Source organism: Calidris pugnax, unplaced genomic scaffold, assembly GCF_001431845.1.
Source record: "Calidris pugnax isolate Ruff unplaced genomic scaffold, ASM143184v1 scaffold113, whole genome shotgun sequence".
NCBI classification, from domain to species: Eukaryota; Metazoa; Chordata; class Aves; order Charadriiformes; family Scolopacidae; genus Calidris; species Calidris pugnax.
The window spans coordinates 2,014,203-2,032,346 of NW_015090879.1; the positions used below are offsets into that span (position 1 = coordinate 2,014,203).

The window sequence follows — 18,144 nt, forward strand, 5'->3', positions numbered from 1 at the left end:
TATAGAGACACATCAATTAAGAAAAATCATACAACTGATATATCAGTTTGTATTTAAAATAAGGTAGCTATGAGCCTACTGTGCTGGCAGAATATTCTCTCCCCCTAACAGAACCACAGCCAGGTGAGTTAAAAATGACACCAGCATTTTCAAATCCATCCTACTTGAATATCTTTCACCTTTCACTTGGATTAGACTGAAACAAAGTATAACACAGCAAATTAGGTCTTTGAAAAGTTGATTATTATTATTATTTTATAAAGCAAAGAGTGGTAACAACTCTGGAAAAATAAAGTAGATGCCATGTGTTTAGCATGAAACATTTGCCCGATGTTTGTTGAGCTTTAAATACGAGAGTGGACGACAGCACATTGTCACCTAGAAAATACAGTACCAGTTTCCCCACACATAAGAAAACTTATGGGGAGGGGGAAGTAAAAATCTCAGAAGGGAAAAGAAAGGTATGTAACCTGAATGTGCACCCATTAACAGTAAATCACGTTTCACACCTTCACCGGGGAATGATTTACTTAAAAGCTCTCAGGAAGGATCAGTGGAATAAAAAGATAAAACTGGCTATATAAATGTCAATCTTTATTCGATCTCCCAGTGCAGTACATGACTTGTGTGCTCCAAATGAGTACAAAAAAACCAAAAGTGAACAAAAAAAGACAACTGCTGAAGAAAGACCTCAGAGGTTAGGACGTCGCTTTCAGAAGGGGGATATTCTTCACTTCATGGATGCCATCTTTGTCAATGAACCGGGCATTGAAAGAAGCCAGATTGAGGATGAAGCGTTGCTGAAGCTGTTCAACAAAAGACAAAAGAGATGAGATTCATGCAAAGCTTAGACAAAAGAGAAGAGCATAATTTAAGGGATGTGCTGTTGCACATCAAAATCTCCATTCTGGATCTAGTGACCTGAAATACCAGGAACTAGAGAGTTTTTGTCACTGCTCAGGATTCAAGTAGCAGGAGTTTGTTCTGTTTTAAGACTACCCGTGTCAGACAAGTCTTGGCTAGAGATGCAAAACACACAATCCTCATAACCAGGAAGACATTTAAGCAGGAAGAAGTCTAGAGTGGGCTACAACTTTGGGCACAAATGTATGTATCAAAAGGATACTTCAAACAGAACCTCTTTCAAGCATTTCTGCCTAATGTCTCCCCATGTTTCTTCCCAATTATATCCAATTCAACTTCTTAGTGACAAGGATAAAGAATATTTTCCTACAATAAAAGCCCTGGAATCTGAAAGGTTACACTTACGATAAAACTGATCATGAATTTTAAGGTCAAATTTTGACCTCAGTTAGGTATCACTCCACAAGCTGGAAAAGAAGTACACTTAGAAGTATATTCCAGCTAAGTGTAACACAAGTACCAGCAGGATGCTTGCACTATGTGCAGAAGAAACATAAAAGGCAAGACTCAAAAGACTGTCTGTATCAATATTATGCTAAGCGTGGAAGAAGCAGGAGTAAAGAAAAGCAATTAAGCTTCAAGTTTACGTTGTGGAGGACATGAACCATGCTAAGACAATGCAAGTGCCCACAAATCTGTTTCCTCAGTAGCTATTTCACATCTGGTCAATGCGCTTTTATTACCCCTTCTGGCAAAGGCAGCAAAAAAATGCCACAAGAGGAACAGGAAAATATCAGTAAATGAATGCAAACAAACATTCCTTTCTCGAGATCATAAGGGTCTAAGTTTGGCAACTCACCTCCTCTAGACATTTTTTTAGGAGCTCCACAGCTTCCTCACGTGTGATACCTGAACGAGAAAACATCCCCAGATTGATCGAATTAGAGGCCGTCTCTCTCAACAGAAACTTTATTAAATTTAAACAACTTTTCAGCTGAGCACCAAAAGCTCTCCCTTCCCAGCTCACAGAAAACACTTTCCAGATGTACCGAGGACGCCCTGCACCCAAGCACTCACGCTGCAACAAGCCATTGAGAATCGATTTGTTCCAGGGAATGGGAAGCATGACGGAATTCTGCCTCCCATGGCCAGCGACGGGGCTCGGAGAGCTCCAGCCGCCCCGCTCCCTCCTCCACTTTATTACTGTTTTAAATCAGCTCCATCTGTCCACAGCCGGCTGCGAGTCAGCGACAGTAGGCGGGGACTGGGTTTAGTGCTCCCTTCCCTGCTGGGTATTAGTTTTAATAATGGGAAAGGCACGTGTGTGATGCCCCTGCTATTCTCACACATTAGGATAAAATCCAGCGCTCCGCAGGGATGACAACGAGCTGTAGCTCACCATTCTTCTCCTTTCACAAGGAATGGTGAAAATGGAGCAGTATCGTTTTCAAGAGACATGACTAGAAAACTAAGCTCTTGTTGTTTCCAGAGCTTGTTCCAGACCTGCATCCTCCGTTAAGGCAGAAGCCTCACTAGAACAAAATTTGTCAGTTTATAGCTATTTCTTGCCAGAGACAGATGAAAAGGATTACTAAGCAAACGTCTCTGCTATGAGATTCAACTATGAGATTAAATTCAGCTTCGCACACAGGAAAAGTAGTTTTGTAGCTACAGCCAAAGATGTCAGATTAACAATACTCCAAGCCTTGTACATTTCCTCATCTGTAAAGTGGGGACAAGGCCATGTTTACTCCTTGGCAGTGTAAGAACTGGATTATGATTCTAAAATTAAAACTTTAGACAGGTACAGACGTGCAAGAATCATGATCAAGAGGTACCACGTGCACAAAACTGTAAACCAAACCAACCATCATCACCATCACTTCAGAGTACTGATCTTGTAAAGAATATCTTTTTACTTGTATGTTTTTAATATATTGCACACAAACCCAATCCAAGATATGGAGCAATAGGATCTGGGACTGCCCTCTGAAGATTGATACTCTGGGAAAATGTACATGCCATAGCCAACAGGCAAGCAAGCAGAAGGTAAAGTTATCAAAATATTATTTATCAAAAACAGACTACCAGCAGCTAATAGTCCAGGAAAGTCTAGTCATGTTTTGGAATAAATTGAAACTTCCTTCACTTACAGTCTGTTAATGCTTCAAACAGGAAAACACTTTAAGGAGTTGACTAGTCTCACATTACCATTTCAGCAAAAACAGAATGGGGAAAAAAATGCTCCATTTATTCTAACAAAAAGTCACATTCAAATCTGTAGCATCGCAGCAATCGTGCTGGACCATCTGACTCAGCAAATGTCAATAGTCTCACATTACCATTTCAGCAAAAACAGAAGGCAATCTTTAGAGCTCCATTTATTCTAACAAAAAGTCACATTCAAATCTGTAGCATCGCAGCAATCGTGCTGGACCATCTGACTCAGCAAATGTCAGTCTCTTGGTTTAAGCTTTTAATCTATTAATCAGTAATGGGGAAATTTTCTTCAACTCACCTGGTTTGTAAGTCTCTCGGTTTAAACCTTTAATCTATTAATCAGTAACAGGGAAATTTTCTTCAACTCACCTGGTTTGTAATAGCGGTCGAGGATGCTGAGGGTGAGGAATGCACCGTATCCATGTGCTGCAAAAGGAGCTTTAGCCAGGGCCGCGAGGTAGTCCATGTAGTACAGGGCAGGGCCGTCGTGCTCGTCGTAGCCAGCCAGGAGCAGGTTCACGTGGTACGGGGTCTGCAGAGAGAAACCACCTTCTCATTAGAGCAGCCACTCCCCAATATCTGAATCTTAATTCCCTGTAGAACCTACAGAACAGCCACACACTGGGTTTCACAATTCTTTGCCATAAAATCCTACCAGCACCATCAATACTGTCTGCAGGAGACCATGCACCTCAATCTAGAACAGATTAGGTCTCTTCATATAATAGCGGTCGAGGATGCTGAGGGTGAGGAATGCACCGTATCCATGTGCTGCAAAAGGAGCTTTAGCCAGGGCCGCGAGGTAGTCCATGTAGTACAGGGCAGGGCCGTCGTGCTCGTCGTAGCCAGCCAGGAGCAGGTTCACGTGGTACGGGGTCTGCAGAGAGAAACCACCTTCTCATTAGAGCAGCCACTCCCCAATATCTGAATCTTAATTCCCTGTAGAACCTACAGAACAGCCACACACTGGGTTTCACAATTCTTTGCCATAAAATCCTACCAGCACCATCAATACTGTCTGCAGGAGGTCACGCATCTCAATCTAGAACAGATTAGGTCTCTTCATAATACGTAACGCAAAAGTAAATAAAGCCATAAAACTCTGATTCTCCTGAGAATTAGTGTTTGGTTTGTTTTTTTTTTTAAAAAAAAAAAGCTTTCATGGCACATTCAAACTTCAGAAAACTTTAATTATGTTTTCACACCAGATTCTTTCATCTCAACATATTGCAGCTCTTTACTGTCAGCACGTGAGCACAATGTGAACATTTGGCAGTTTATAAGGATGTCTTTGTTAATTTGTAAGGCTCTTTCCTCAGCCCCGCCGCTGCTAACCAGAGCGTGTTAGCACACAGGAAAGTTTACATCCAGTGCAAACAGTTATACACAGTGTTACATCCTCTTGTTAATTGATAGTTAGATTTTTATTGCACATACCAATTTTATACTTATTATTAGAATAACTTGACCAAGTGGATGAAGACTATCTAAGGAATTGGTTTATTTCTATCCAAAACTAAGCTACTGCAACATCTGCAGCTTTTCTCTTTGGTTGGGAACAGGTTTCTTAAACTAGAACTTCAGTCAGCTTTAGCTGCTGTTTTCTCTGACTCTTGTTCATGGCTTCAGCAAGAGCCAATCAAACAAGATGTGAAATATCTACATCTTATCCAGAAAGACCAGGCAACTGCACCGATGTAACCGTGCCTTTTTATGGTGCAACTTTAGCAATTCCTTCCCAGTTTCCTTCCCAGTTTAGGTTTAGTGTGTTCCACCATAATGAATAAAGCAGATGTCCCCATACATCTCCTTCCAAGATGTGTACCTTCTAAGACCATGAAAGACACATGCATTGTATTATTTTTAAATGTAGGCCAAGAAGAAAATTTCAGAATTTTATATATTTTTTAAAACAGCTTTTATATCCTTCCAGTATTTTCACATTTAGATAATGTTTCTCATTAATAATACTAACAGGATCTCTCTTAAAATGCTGGAAAGTCTAGATCAACAAAGCAAAAAAAAAAAATGGGGAAAAAAATGATGATGTGACTAACAATAGATCAGAACAAGCGAACACAATTTCACCCTAAAGCCAAAACATTAAGTTAATCAGAGGAGAAACTTCATTTTGATAATAAGCACAGTGAATTTGCACTCAAAAAATATTACAGTATACTATATATTGACTTCCAACAAATAGTTAGAAAGAATAAAGCAGGCTACAGTTATATATCAAACATCACTGTAAATTGTGTGATTTAATCTTCAAAGCAATCAAGAATATTTGGAACCAAGTTACCATGCAGCTGTAGTCGTTTAATTAGTCTGTATTTCATCATTTAATTATTCTGAAACATCACACAAGTTGATATTTAAGAGCCATGACACAAGATCACTCAAATTATTGTGTGACTTTGAATTACCAACAGTGGCATATGTGAGATAGTCAACCATAAACAAATGGGGTTGTACAGACTGCAACAAACCCACAAGCTGTGCTCCAGTCGTGAGCTCTCCTGCTAAGGGTGGGTGAGACCACTTCTTAAAACTCAAACAAAGTGTCCCCCATGTCGCCTTATCATTCAAGAGAGGTAAGATTTAAGCATTAGAAATTATACATCATCTATTTAATACTTCCATGATTACAACTGAAGTTTGCAGACAGCACCTCTCAGTGCTGCCATAGCAGGACTAACACCTCCGTGCTGGGCCATCCCCTGTACATCTCCATCCCTCTGTGCATTCCAAAAGCAGACTTGGATTTTGTAACCAAATCCATGCCAACAGTTCAAAACTTGTTAGAAGACTGGCATAATTAAAAGGCTACCAAATGAGTGAATGATTAACATTCCACGACAGGTTTATTTCCCCCCCTCCCCGCTACACTTAACCTTGCTCCAAGAGGCACCATTTCTCATCCCGAGTAGCTTTGCACTTTACGCTGTTTGATTTAAAATAACCACAGCAATTAAGCGACGTGCGAAATTCTTCAGAATCTGCAGCTGAAGAGAAGAGTTGTGATAAATACACCAGCCCCACGAGCTCGGCAGCGGGAGGCCGGGCGGTGACGAGCAGCGGTGTGACATCTGGCGGAAGCCACAGTCACAGCAAGGGGGGCAAGGTGGGCGCGAGGAAGCATCCTGCCAAGCGTGGACACGGGAGAGGAACTGACAAGGCTTCCTTTGGACCCAGGCCAGACCCTCTCACCTATAATTAAACATAGCAGCACAACAAGACACTGAACTTCATCGGGTTTGGAGAGGTGGTGGGGGCATTTTTCTGTTCCCCCCCTCACCGGGCAGCCTCAGCAGTATGTTAGATGTACTAAACCCAGCCCCTGATTCAGCAGGTGAAGGTGCTGCAGGAGGTAAGAGCAGAAGAGGAACTGCAGCCCTCACCCATGTGAAAGCCCCTGGGCTCCAAAGCAGTTTCTAGGTTTGCCTCAATCGCAACAGAAATGGAAATCAACAAAGATTCTTCTCAGATCCTACTCAGGAGTATAAGCGGTTTTGTTGTTTTGTTGGGTTTTTTTTGGTTTTAAAAAGAGAACAGTCATGAGAAACCAAATGTTGACTATTCAGTAAAAGGAAAGAGCACAGCCATGAAATGGCCTTAAGTTACAAGCCCAGTGTCTTTACACTCAGTTCTTTCCACCAGAAGAACAACCTCAAGGCGCTGCCTTCCAACGGCCATCCCCAAGACATCAGGAACTCTGCCCACACGAGCCATGAGGTTCATAAACTGAATCAAACTGGATAACATCAGGAGGAACCCAGGTGGGGATTAACAAGGCAAAACAACCTCAGTTTGGGGCTGGGCCATGAAAACAGGCCAGTGCCTGAAAAACTGCTGTTTCAGTGTTTGCCACCTCCCTTCACACACCTACCAGTGCTCTGTGACAGAAACAGCTTCACACTGTACATGGCAATACAGCACCAAACAACCTGCCCCCCAAACTGCTTACTTCTATTTTCCTGCTCCTAACAGGAGGTGGTGGCATGTTTTACCTTTTCATTTTTTATTTTTATCATCCACATAACTAAATCAGTAGCCTCCAGGAACCTTAAATGCAATTCAAATAGATACAGAGAGCTCACGTTAACACAAATTATGAGGAAAATGTAACAAAATTAACAGAAAAAAATATTCTGATGGCAAGGTTTGTATCATCAAGTTCCAAATCCCACAAACAAATCATTAAGTGCTACATTTAAAGAAAAAAGAGTTCTCCCTGCAGTACAGAGATCACTGTAGTGTGACAGCAGTGTCAGAGTGCGCCGCTCGCTCCGGGGCATTGCCATCTGCAACAGTACAACATTTTGTCTCCGGTAAATAAACACATCTGCCTTTGCCAGTGTCCTCCCCACTGAGCTGCCCATCTGGAGCAGGTGAGCTGGAAGACAGGCGTGGGCTCAGGAAGGAGGGGAGACACAGGGAGGATCAGGCCTCAGGGGACACGGCACAGAGGAAGATGACAGTGCCGCATCAATGCCACATCCTACAGGCCAAGTTTGCCAAAAAGCCTGTTAAAAATTATTCCTGTAGTGGTACTTTAAATTTTATGTAAGGAATGGCTGCTTCTGCTTTAGTGGGCAGGACATTCAGCATCAGCCTCACCTACACCATCTGTGCAGGTCAGATGCCCCTGAGACAAGCCACCAGCACCAGGTGGCCGACAGTCACCTGGGCCAGACACCAAGCAGCATTTCTCCCTCACATCAACCTCCAAAACCCCACAGAGTTCCACAAATAACACACACAACCCTTCCAAATCACATCTGAGTGAAAGCTAAAGTGGGCAGCATCACTGTCAACCATCATCCACCAACCACACTTAATCCATGTATTTGGCTGAAGTCATTTAAAGCACAAGAACAGCATTTCATGTGTGAGGCTGAGGCAGGACCCCACGCTGAGCTCTACTGACTCACTAACTTTAGTACCTTGAAAATGTGCCACCTTCAGCTGTCACCCACAGCAGACATGAGAACAGTGATCTGAGGCTGTTCCTGTAGGTAAGTTATTGAAGAAGGGTCTGGACCTCACTCCACACACGTGTAATTCTCAACAATACAGCTCTAATGTTAATCCTGGCCTTTATTTGCTACCTCAAAACATCAGCTCAGGCAGTAAACTGTTAAAATAGCAACATCATTTCTCCCATGCCCTATTCCTGACAGAGTTGTTCAACTTCATTCTCAACATCCTATTTCTTCTCTTCTTTCACGCAGCACGTTGAGGAGCTAATGAAATGCTTCCTAACCCTGGCTCTTTAAAAGTCTGTTTGTCCCTTCATGAGCTTTTCATACCTCGAAAAAAATTACCATGAGAAAAATCACTAATTGCAGTTTAGTAACTTGAAAATACAGCCCCAACTTGGATTTGAGATTTACTGAAAGCCTCATGTTGCTGTTTACAAAAGGGACTTGTTTTGCTAAGTACATCAAACAGCTTTGCTCTATTAAATCATTTTCCAAGAAGATTAAAACGGATTCAGTGCATTTGCATGAACACTGACAACCTTATCTCGATGTTAAAGAGGCTTAATTCATTTAGCTGTCTGCAGCGTTTGTCACAAAATGTTTATTGGGCCCAAGGCTGGAATTCTAAGCCTATAGTTGTATCAGTTATTGATAAGTGATGCGATAAGTTTTTTAAACGAGGAAATCAAGTTACATTTCAATAAAACATCCTTTCAGCAAAGTGAATTCATCACTAAAGACAGAAGCCGCCACCTTTTTCATCGGACTCCATTATTTGAAAATGGAAATTTTCCCCTGTGAGCCTTTGCCAAAATCTTTCAGCTACTACTCACTCGACTCCGCAGATAGTCAGCCAGGTTTCGCCGTGTGAAGTTTGCAGCTGCAGTAGGAGACAATTCATAACCTGGAGAAGAAATGTGTGTATTTGATAAAAGTGCAAATCCATATTCATGTTTCACTTCCTGACTTTCCATTCCTATTTTGAAATAACAAGATATTCTGTAATGACAAATTGTCACTTCTCTAATCCCAGTTTATTGTAAAAGCTACAAGTATAAAAAAGACCCTCAAAATCCAGGCAGCTCATATCTGTATAGACCATTTAAAATACATAGCTTCAAAAAATTACAATACTCTGGGCACATGGCCTGAATTTTTCAGTCCAGTGTATCAGGAAAACCAGTAACATTTGTCCTGCAATGGACATATTCAAAGAAATATTGTACCAACCAATCTATTATGTCATTTATCTTACAAACAGGTTATCTGGGCTTTGGATAAACCTATTGGTTTATACTATATAATCCAATCTCCATTTCTTCATCCTGCCTTTACTATCAGCTTTGCATGAAACTAAAAACGCAGAAATCCTTAAAGCTAGAGAAGCTTTGAGAACTTGCCACCAATATTCAACTGTTAACTATACTTATTAACTCTGCTTCCAAACCCTTGGGGAGTAACTGGTCTCCTTCACTCACCATTTCTCATTTTGTAGAGCTGAACATTTTTCTGGATGTATTCTGCAAACTGCACGGTGTCTCCAGGCTCCCCAACACACAGGAGTAAGATCTTTTCACTCATCTTAAACATTTTATCATGGTCTAGGCAAAGAAAAATAACATTAAGAGCCATGGTCATGAGAAAGAATAAATTACTTTGACAATGTCATAACACATCATGATCTTTTAGAAGCAAGAAAGTAAGAGACTTGGATAACTACATTAAAGTCTTCCTGAGCAAACCCTGTCATTCAGCTTCCCACAGCACAACACACAAGGTTGTCAAACACATGGCCAAGAGAAACCAAGCTGAACTGCACCCAGTGCTCCCTTCGGGAAGGGAGGCATTGCAGAAACACGTCTTTCTTACATAGGAACAGACTAAAACTTCACACAGAATATTGTGTTCAAAGTTCAACACTGTGCCTAGCTCTTCCTTGGGTCAGGAATAAGAATTTTCCTCACTGACCACTCTACTTTATCTAAATACACAGCATCAGAAGCAAATCTTTTAGCCTAAAGCTGAAACATCAACACATCGAGCAAAAGCAATCTTAGGAAATCCAGAAACAAATTCCATGTCAAGTGATCCCCCTCTCCCTGATATCCAGGATTGACTCAAAAATTAGCAATCTCAGCAAGTGACACTTTTCAGAAACAGGGTTTTGCTTATCATTATTTTTTGTAAAAAAAATGAACCTTTAAGTAATAATTATAACTTATTAAACAGCACAGTGACATACACAGCAATTAAGGAACAATAAGCTACACTTTTACTCATAACTGCAGTTTTAAAAACTTGTCTCTGCATATTTGAGGGAATCCAAGTCGTGGTGATGACAACACTGCTGACAATTCTGTGCTGCAGGCTCACCTCATCGGAGCAGGCTGGCACCCAGACACCCGAGAGAGAAAAACTCTGGTAGGTGTTGGTGTGAAAGAAAAGCCACTTCCCTACACTGAAGGCAGGTGTATGGAACACTGCTAAACCTCCAGCTCTGAACTTCACTTTCAGTTTACTAAATGCTGTTGAACAATCTCTGTTGCAAGACAGGTATGAAGTGTCACAATCCCTTAATATGATTTCAAGAGTTATTAAAGTACCCAAGAGCTCCCCAGAAGCTGTGTGTCTTGAGAGCTCAGGGGCACTGACCAGCCCTTGCAATCGATTTACAAACTAAAGCAAGCATTAATAAGTGCCAATATTCTAAATAAATATCTGAAATTTGCTGCTGGAGGCAGCACTGCAGGGGGGTCTCCCCAGAGCAGAGGGGCAGAGTCCCCCCTCGCCCTGCTGGCCACGCTGCTGGGGATGCAGCCCAGGAGGCAGGGGACTTTCTGCGTTGCCAGCACACATTGCTGGGTCATGTTGAGCTTCTCATCCGCCAACACCCCAAGTCCTTCTCCTCAGGGCCGCTCTCCAGCCATTCCAACCACGAATAAAACTGCTTTCTGGGCTCCAGCGCACATTGCTGGCTCAATGTTGAGCTTCTCATCCGCCAACACCCCCAAGTCCTTCTCCTCAGGGCCGCTCCCCAGCCATTCCAACCACGAATAAAACCTAAACACTCAGCAGCCTCCACCTTCACCCGCACCTACCAATTCTAACAGCCTTTCCCCAGCCAGCGCCACAGGCTCACAGCTGCCTGACCGCACACAAGGAGCTCACCCTCGGTCGCCTCCTCATGAGCGGAGCCCAGCGGCACCCTGCCCGCCCAGGGCCGGCCCTGCCCGGTTCGGCCGGGGCTCCGCACCGGCAGGCTCACAGCTGCCTGACCGCACACAAGGAGCTCACCCTCGGTCGCTTCCTCATGAGCGGAGCCCAGCGGCACCCTGCCCGCCCAGGGCCGGCCCTGCCCGGTTCGGCCGGGGCTCCGCACCGGGCCTGCCCCGGGGGGAAGGCAGAGCTAAGGGGGACCGTTCGCTCCGCGCGGGCCTGGCCTCTCACCGTGCTTCATCTGGACGATGCTGGAGGCCGCCACCGTGTCGGCGGCCACCAGGACGTAGTCGGGGCCCTGGATGCCGATGAGGTACTCCATGGCCGCCCGCGCGCCGCCGCCGTCCCCTCAGGCCGCGCCGTGACACAGCGAACCGCCGGCCTCCCCCCCCAGCTCGCGCGCAAGCGCCGGCGCGCGGTGATGACGCCACCGCGCGCGGGGGCCGCCGGGCCGGGAGGAAGGGTCACGTGAGGCGGCGGTCTGGGGCCATGGCGGCGGTCTGAGGGGATGGCGGCAGTCGGCCCGGCGCTGCTCCCCCTGCTTTATACCCTCCCGCCACCTTTGCCAGTCACGGCGCCGGCCCCAACGAGCCTGTGGGCGGCTCCAGGAAGGGGCCGGGGATGGCGTGAGGGATTGGCCGGCCTGTCGGCATCCCGCCCCCTCCTCAGGGAGCCCCCGCGGGCCGCAGGCTGCGGGGATCGGTCTGTGGGAGGCGGGGGGTGTGCTCCCGGTGTGCTCCCGCAGCGCTCCCGCAGCGCTCTGCCCGCGGCCCGCACAGCGGCACGCTCTGTGGGGACAACGGGGCTCGTACACTCCAGCTGGTGGAGGTTCCCAGCGCACCTGGGTTCCCCGTCGGGCAAAAGCCTCGGGGTTCTGATTTGGGACAAAATTCCTGTGAGTTTGGGTCTTTGGCGCCATTCCGAGCCAAAACACAGAGTGTTTGGGGTTGACGAGCACGTTCCCAAGGCAGAGTCTCGCTGCAGAAAGCAGAGTGGTGATCATGGCGTGTCCTGCTGCTGCCCCACAGCCTTTGGGGTGGAACGAGTGGCCTGGGGGCTCAGCCCGAGCGAGCGGCTGCTGCTTCCTCCGGGGGCTGTGGAGCTCCAAGGGGAAAGGCAAACACTACAGCCTGCTTGTGTGGCAGCTCTTCCCCAGGCACAAATTCTTTTGGAAATCAGGGCTGGCACTCCTGCAGCCTCCGATCCATGTAGTCAAAGGGAACTGAACTGTGAAGAGACTGAAACCCTTCCGGGAGCGATGGAGTGATTTGTTTGCTGCCCTTCTCCCTGTGTTGGGGATGGCCAGCAGTGCCAGCTGCGTGTGGAGCCCGGCCCCGAGCTGCTGCGTGGGGCTCCCTGCAGCCACAGCCTGCTGGTCCACAGCCAGTGACTACGGGTGCACGCTCAGTCCCGTCCAGAGTCCCTCCCGCCACCCCAAACACCACCCCAGGCAGAGTCCTGCACAGCCAAAGGGGCAAGCCCTATGTCTCACTAGTGAGCCAGGAAAGGAGTTTTTTGCCAGCCACCAAGGGAAAGCTCCCGAGCTGTGGATGCGCCTGCAGATTTTTCTCTCAACTGGGGGCTTCAGAGCTTCCTCATGAGCTCGGGTAGAGAGAGCTGGGGTTGTCTCTCTGTTCCATCACCCAGCTAGACGTGGGTCCTGGCGGCTGCTGATCAGCACGTGCTGTTCTCTGCTGCTCCCTTCGTTCCCCCCAGCTCTCAACCTACTTAAATTTCTCAGGGCAAAATCTGTCTTGTCTTGGGTGGCCGTGCAGCACCCAGAAGCTTCCAGGTGTGGCTGTAAGGTAGATAATTAATAATGAGAGAAATAAAGCAAACATTCTTAATTGTCTGGGCATTGTCTAACTGTAGGCGCCATCCCGACCAGCAGCGTGACTCCAACTGGCACTTGGTGTATTGATCACCCTCTCTCCTGGCCCCAGCCCCATCTGATGCTCTCTGGCCGAGTGCAGCTCCACAAAGCCCAGCCCCGGGCTAATGAAAGGGGCCACTGAAGCATTAACCCCCCCCCAGCCCCGGGCAGTTGCCATAAAGGAGGGGCCACCCCCCGGGAGATAAAGCTCTGGATGCTACAGCACGTGGCAAGTGCCCAACTGCACCTACACCAGGAAAGTCACTGTGTAATTATGAGAGCTGGGCACAACCTTTGTGTGGTTTGAAAAACGCTAAACGTGCCAAAAAGAAACAGCAAGTTGTCTTCAGGAAACGGTATAAATGAGTGTGAGCAGCAAATTCACCATTTTGACTGTTTTCCAATTGCCTGTAGCTACACTTGTTAAATTGAGTGCCACATGCATAAATCAAACCAGGATGTTTTCCTTTACCTAAGGATGGCCGAGCTCCGTGCCAGCGCTTAAGTATTTTCTACGTGGAGCTGATCTGAAGTTTTAAACACATTTTCCCCTATAGCTCTCCATACGTCCTGCACACGTACATACAGCCGGGCAGCCCGCCGTAGCAGTTATTTTTTGAGACCTTTTCAAGAGAAGGTTAACGAAAAATCAACAACTACCGTCCTCGTTGCTTTTTATTGGGCCCCAGGGTACAATTAAATGTTAAGGTTGTTATTGAATTTTCTTGACAGATTGAATTTCCCCGTTTAGGAAGCACAGGGGCATCCAGTGCACACCCACCTCTGCCTGGGCTGAAGGTGCTTCTGACATGGGTGTAAGGACAGCAGGACACCTCTGCCCAGCAGAAATCGGGGAGTGTTTTCCACTGAAGGCTGCAGTATGTCTTAAAAATGTGCCTTTGCCTATTTTCTTTTTAAGACAAATATTGCAGTTAATGTGTATTTACCCTTGGGTGTGCTATGCAGTTGTTGGGGGGGGTGATTCCAAGAGGAGAAGCTGTGAATAGCGCAGGGATCACAGAGTCACAGAGTGATACGGGGTTGGAAGGGACCTCTGGAGATCATCCAGTCCAACCTCCTGCCAAAGCAGGGCCACCCAGAGCAGGTCCCACAGGAACGTGTCCAGGTGGGTTTTGAATGTCTCCAGAGAAGGAGACTCCACCACCTCTCTGGGCAGCCTCTGCCAGGGCTCTGCCACCCTCACAGGAAAGAAGTTCCTCCTCATGTTTAGGTGGAACTTCTTATCTTCAAGTTTGTGCCCATTTCCTCTTGTCCTGTCCCTGGGCACCACTGAAAAAAGACTGGCCCCAACCTCTTGACACTCACCCTTTAAGTATCTTTAGGTGTTGATCAGATCCCCCCTCAGCCTTCTCTTCTCCAGACTAAAAAGACCCAAGTCCCTCAGCCTCTCCTCATAAGGGAAAGGAAAGGAAGGGAAGGGAAGGATCCTCGTGTTCCTGCTATTTCAGGTGCAGGAAATGAAGGCGCAGAGAGGAGCAGTGATTTAGTGGAGATGACGGGGCAGGTTAGCAGACTGGATAGGAACAGAAATGTCTTGATTCACTGAGCTCCTCTCCGCCTGCTGAAGCGTGCCGTTCGGATCACACAACCCCAGCATGACCCCTGCGAGGCTTACACCGAGCTTTGCTCTTAATCTCCCCGTCTGGGCTCCACAGAGCTCCTCAAGCTGACTTTTTGTGGGCCTGAACATGGTATATTCAAACAGCTTCTCCTTAGGGATGGGCAGGGACAAGCCCTGCGTTGTTCCTCCTGTGCCCAGGCTGGTGGGCAGTCCCTGGTGCCAGCCTGTTTGTGGCTCGGTCCTCCCTCCAAGGTTCCACTGGGTCCCCAGAGAGAAGAGCGTTTGCTGGAGTTTTAGATAACAAAAGTTGCAGAATCTTTCTTTCACATGTTTGTTTTGCTCAGCTCTCCTGCAAACTGAGCTCAGGGTGGAGGGAGCGTGTCCCCCTTGCAAAACTCCTTCCTTAAGAGTCCTTATTCTTGCCAAACTTGTCGGGAAATGCCAATGCCTGGCAGAGTTGGTCCCATGGGCACCCCGTGACAGCCCCACTGCAGGCAGGGGCTGCTCAGCTTCCCAGCTCCCATGTCCTGCAGAGTGTTTGCCCTCCACCTGGGATGGCAAGAACGGGGCATCCATTGGAGTGTGCAGGTGAAAATGGATTGTAACCCGCCGGCTGCCCTGTCAATGGACCTGATTAGCGCCTGCGTGTGTGTGTCTCTGGCAGGATTGATCTTGCAGGTGAGAACCTCTCAGAGACCAGCTGGGGCCCTGCTCTGCAGTGGGATGCTCCTTCCTGAGCAGTTCTGCAGCGGTCATCATCCTCTCCTTGCAGTGGGCAAGAGGAGATTCACCACAGGCAGTTGGGATGGCCAGGGAGAGGGAACGTTATTTCCCAATTTTCAGGGAGTGTTATTTCACAGTTTCCCCATTTCTGGAGCCTCCCCAGCAGCGCAGAGCATCACGGCATCTTCCTGCTGGGTTGTTTCCCTCTCCCAGTTTAGTTTGTGGCTCAGACCTTCCCGGTGAGGTGGGGAAGCAGCCGGCCCCGCGGGGTCATCCTGGAAAAGCTCAGTGATGCCAAGCCCGGCTGGTGATCCCAGCACCACGTCTCACATTGCTAATTGTAAAATTAAACCATCAAAAGAAAAGCTGCTTCGAGTTGTTGGATCGGCTTTCTTTCCCCCCACTGAGGAGGCACAAATCAAGAAATCAGAATGTTTAACAAAACAAACAGAGATTTCTGCAGGATTGTGGGAGATTTACAGGCAGCAACGTCTAGTCAAAGCTCCCCCCGGCTCCTCTAGCTCGGTCCTTCTGTTTGAATTCCTGCTGGTCACTGAATTATTACTTTTCTTACTATTTCCTGTGCTTTAAAAGTGAGGAAAGTACAATCAAATTATCGTCATGCTCATTTGGTTAATTACCCATTTAGTTACTTATTCAGTTCATTAAAAAGACGCTGCCCACTGTCAGTTTTGAGGCAATTCAGCGAGGCAGGCAGTTTGGAGACAGGATATGGGATGAAATAGGCCATTACTCTGGCCCAGTGAATGGCAATTTATATCCCTTCTTTTCTGCTATGTCACTTCTGTGTGCAGTTTGTTCTGGATTTAAAAAAAACAACAACACAACAACAACCAACAAACGCAGAAAGCATTCTGCTGGCGATCACCATTGCTTGTTAGAATCCTTTTAGGTTTAACCCAAAGCTCTGCAAAAGACCAAACCACCTATTTTAGGACTCCTTTTCTTCAGTTGAGAAAAAATGTGCTGCTCCACAGGTCATAAGATGCCTGTAATTATGACCCTGAATAGATAGAAATGTTGCTTCTTGAGACAAATTCTATCTGACAGTTTTTACAGTACGTTCGTTCAGAGCAAAATGCCCTGTCCCCTGTCACCCGGATTGAAATTATTAGGAAAGACAGACATTTCACTGACAACTCTAGCCTCGGGGGGGGAAATATTCCTTCTGTTCCCCTCTGAAGGTCAGAGCTCACATAATGCAAAACACTTAGAACAGGGGCGTACACATGCTCACACACACGCGGAACAGAACTTTCTCCTCGGCGGAGCTCTGGGTCGGTTTTGTGGCAACCAGGAACCCGCTTCGCACGCGCCTCAGAGGATTTTGGCCAAAAAAAAGATGAGCCCCGCACCTTTCTTCAATATTCTTACTGTCTTGTAGACAACCTCCTTCTCCTCTGCGGGGGAAACCCATCGGTAGAGGGTCGTGTGTGCTCACGTGTTCGTGCTTCCCCTCGCAAGAGGCGTACCCAGACGTGGCACAATCCCTCTGCCAGCCTGGGATCCAGGGGAAGTCACCCTTCCCTGGCATCTGTTTATTCTTTCAAAATATTTCCTGGCTTCTTTTCCTTGCTGATAAAAACCCATTTGTGACTCGTGGGTCCCACTTACCCCTTAAACTGCGTTGCCAGTTGTCGTGTGTCCCTGCGCCGGGGATGGGCAGGTCCTCTCCATGGGAGCACCAGCTCCTCTCTGTTCCAGAGCCTTTTTTGGGGGGGAGGAAGGGCAAAGCCTGGACCTTTCGAGCCTCCCCAGCCCCAGCTCGGGTGCGAACACAGAGCTCCGTGGCCACGTACGAGCTGTCACTCACCACGACTTGCCCGTGGATCACTTAATCTAGGGCTGAAAATTGGACTTGAGCCGAGGTGTCCGGAGGTGGGAAACCAGCCTGCGGCTCATTAACCTCTCCCCGGCACCCGAGGGGAAGCAGTGGCTCCATCTTTCCCCTTTTTCCAGCGATCTGACGTGCGCCAGGTCCCTGCTGACCAGGGTCACCACCCGTCCTGGTGTCATTTGCACCCAGTTTTTCCAGGCTGGACCCAGCTCCCAAACACCGGCCCCGCTTTCACAGCCTGGCTCAGAAGCTCTTTCTCAACCCGGGTGTTGATGGGCAGCTGGTTTGCAGCTCCCCTTCCAGCATCCCACGACGGAGCCTTTCTAAGACACTGACCCCCACTCCTCTTCCAGAAACCCCTGGATTAATGTCACCCTCTGCCCAGGGGACCTGAGGGGACCCCACATTCACAGACCAGCTTGTTTCTTTGGCTGGCCAAGTGACGTGCCCCAAGTCGCACACTGGCACCAGTGGCAGAGCTGGAAACAGAGCTGGGAAGCCTTTGTTTCATGTTTACTCACAGAAAAAAAGGGTGGAAATCCTGAGTCCTGCACCCCGAGAGCAGAGGAGGGAAGGGGACGGCTCCGACGGCCGCTCTCCAGCCCCAGCCCCTGTCCCCGACTCCTCTTCCTGCAGGGACACCAGCTTCTGCTCAGCATCTTCCCTCGGAGCCGCAAGAAGCTTAAAACTTTTCTTTCTTCTTTCTCTCACTCCCTCTTTTTCTAAGTTTAATTCTGAACAGCCGGCTGCGTTCAGCCTGACTGGTTTGTTATGGCTTATAATTTGTGTTAGGATTAATTAACTAATTACCGACAAATGTCCG

The 18,144-nt window shown here is 47.2% G+C and overlaps 1 protein-coding gene across 1 annotated transcript; it reads right to left on the reverse strand.

Annotated features, from left to right (window-relative positions):
• Positions 1-228: 228 nt before the first annotated feature.
• Positions 229-11,702, reverse strand: PSMB2 (proteasome subunit beta 2). The gene is made up of 6 exons (XM_014946597.1): positions 11,517-11,702; positions 9,548-9,670; positions 8,903-8,973; positions 3,454-3,616; positions 1,724-1,773; positions 229-806 (listed from the first exon to the last, which is right to left on the reverse strand). The coding sequence occupies exons 1-6, from the start codon at positions 11,605-11,607 to the stop codon at positions 699-701; spliced, it is 606 nt and encodes a 201-aa protein (XP_014802083.1). The 5' UTR covers positions 11,608-11,702; the 3' UTR covers positions 229-698.
• Positions 11,703-18,144: the final 6,442 nt, after the last annotated feature.

Bases quoted from the DNA above. Each gene is read 5' to 3' on its own strand.
- PSMB2 (XM_014946597.1), bottom strand. From the start codon at position 11,607: ATGGAGTACCTCATCGGCATCCAGGGCCCCGACTACGTCCTGGTGGCC. The intron at 9,671-11,516 runs GTGAGAGGCCAG...TTCTTTGCCTAG, and splicing joins CATCGTCCAGATGAAGCACG to ACCATGATAAAATGTTTAAG. The intron at 807-1,723 runs GTGAGTTGCCAA...TTTGTTGAACAG, and splicing joins TAAAAAAATGTCTAGAGGAG to CTTCAGCAACGCTTCATCCT.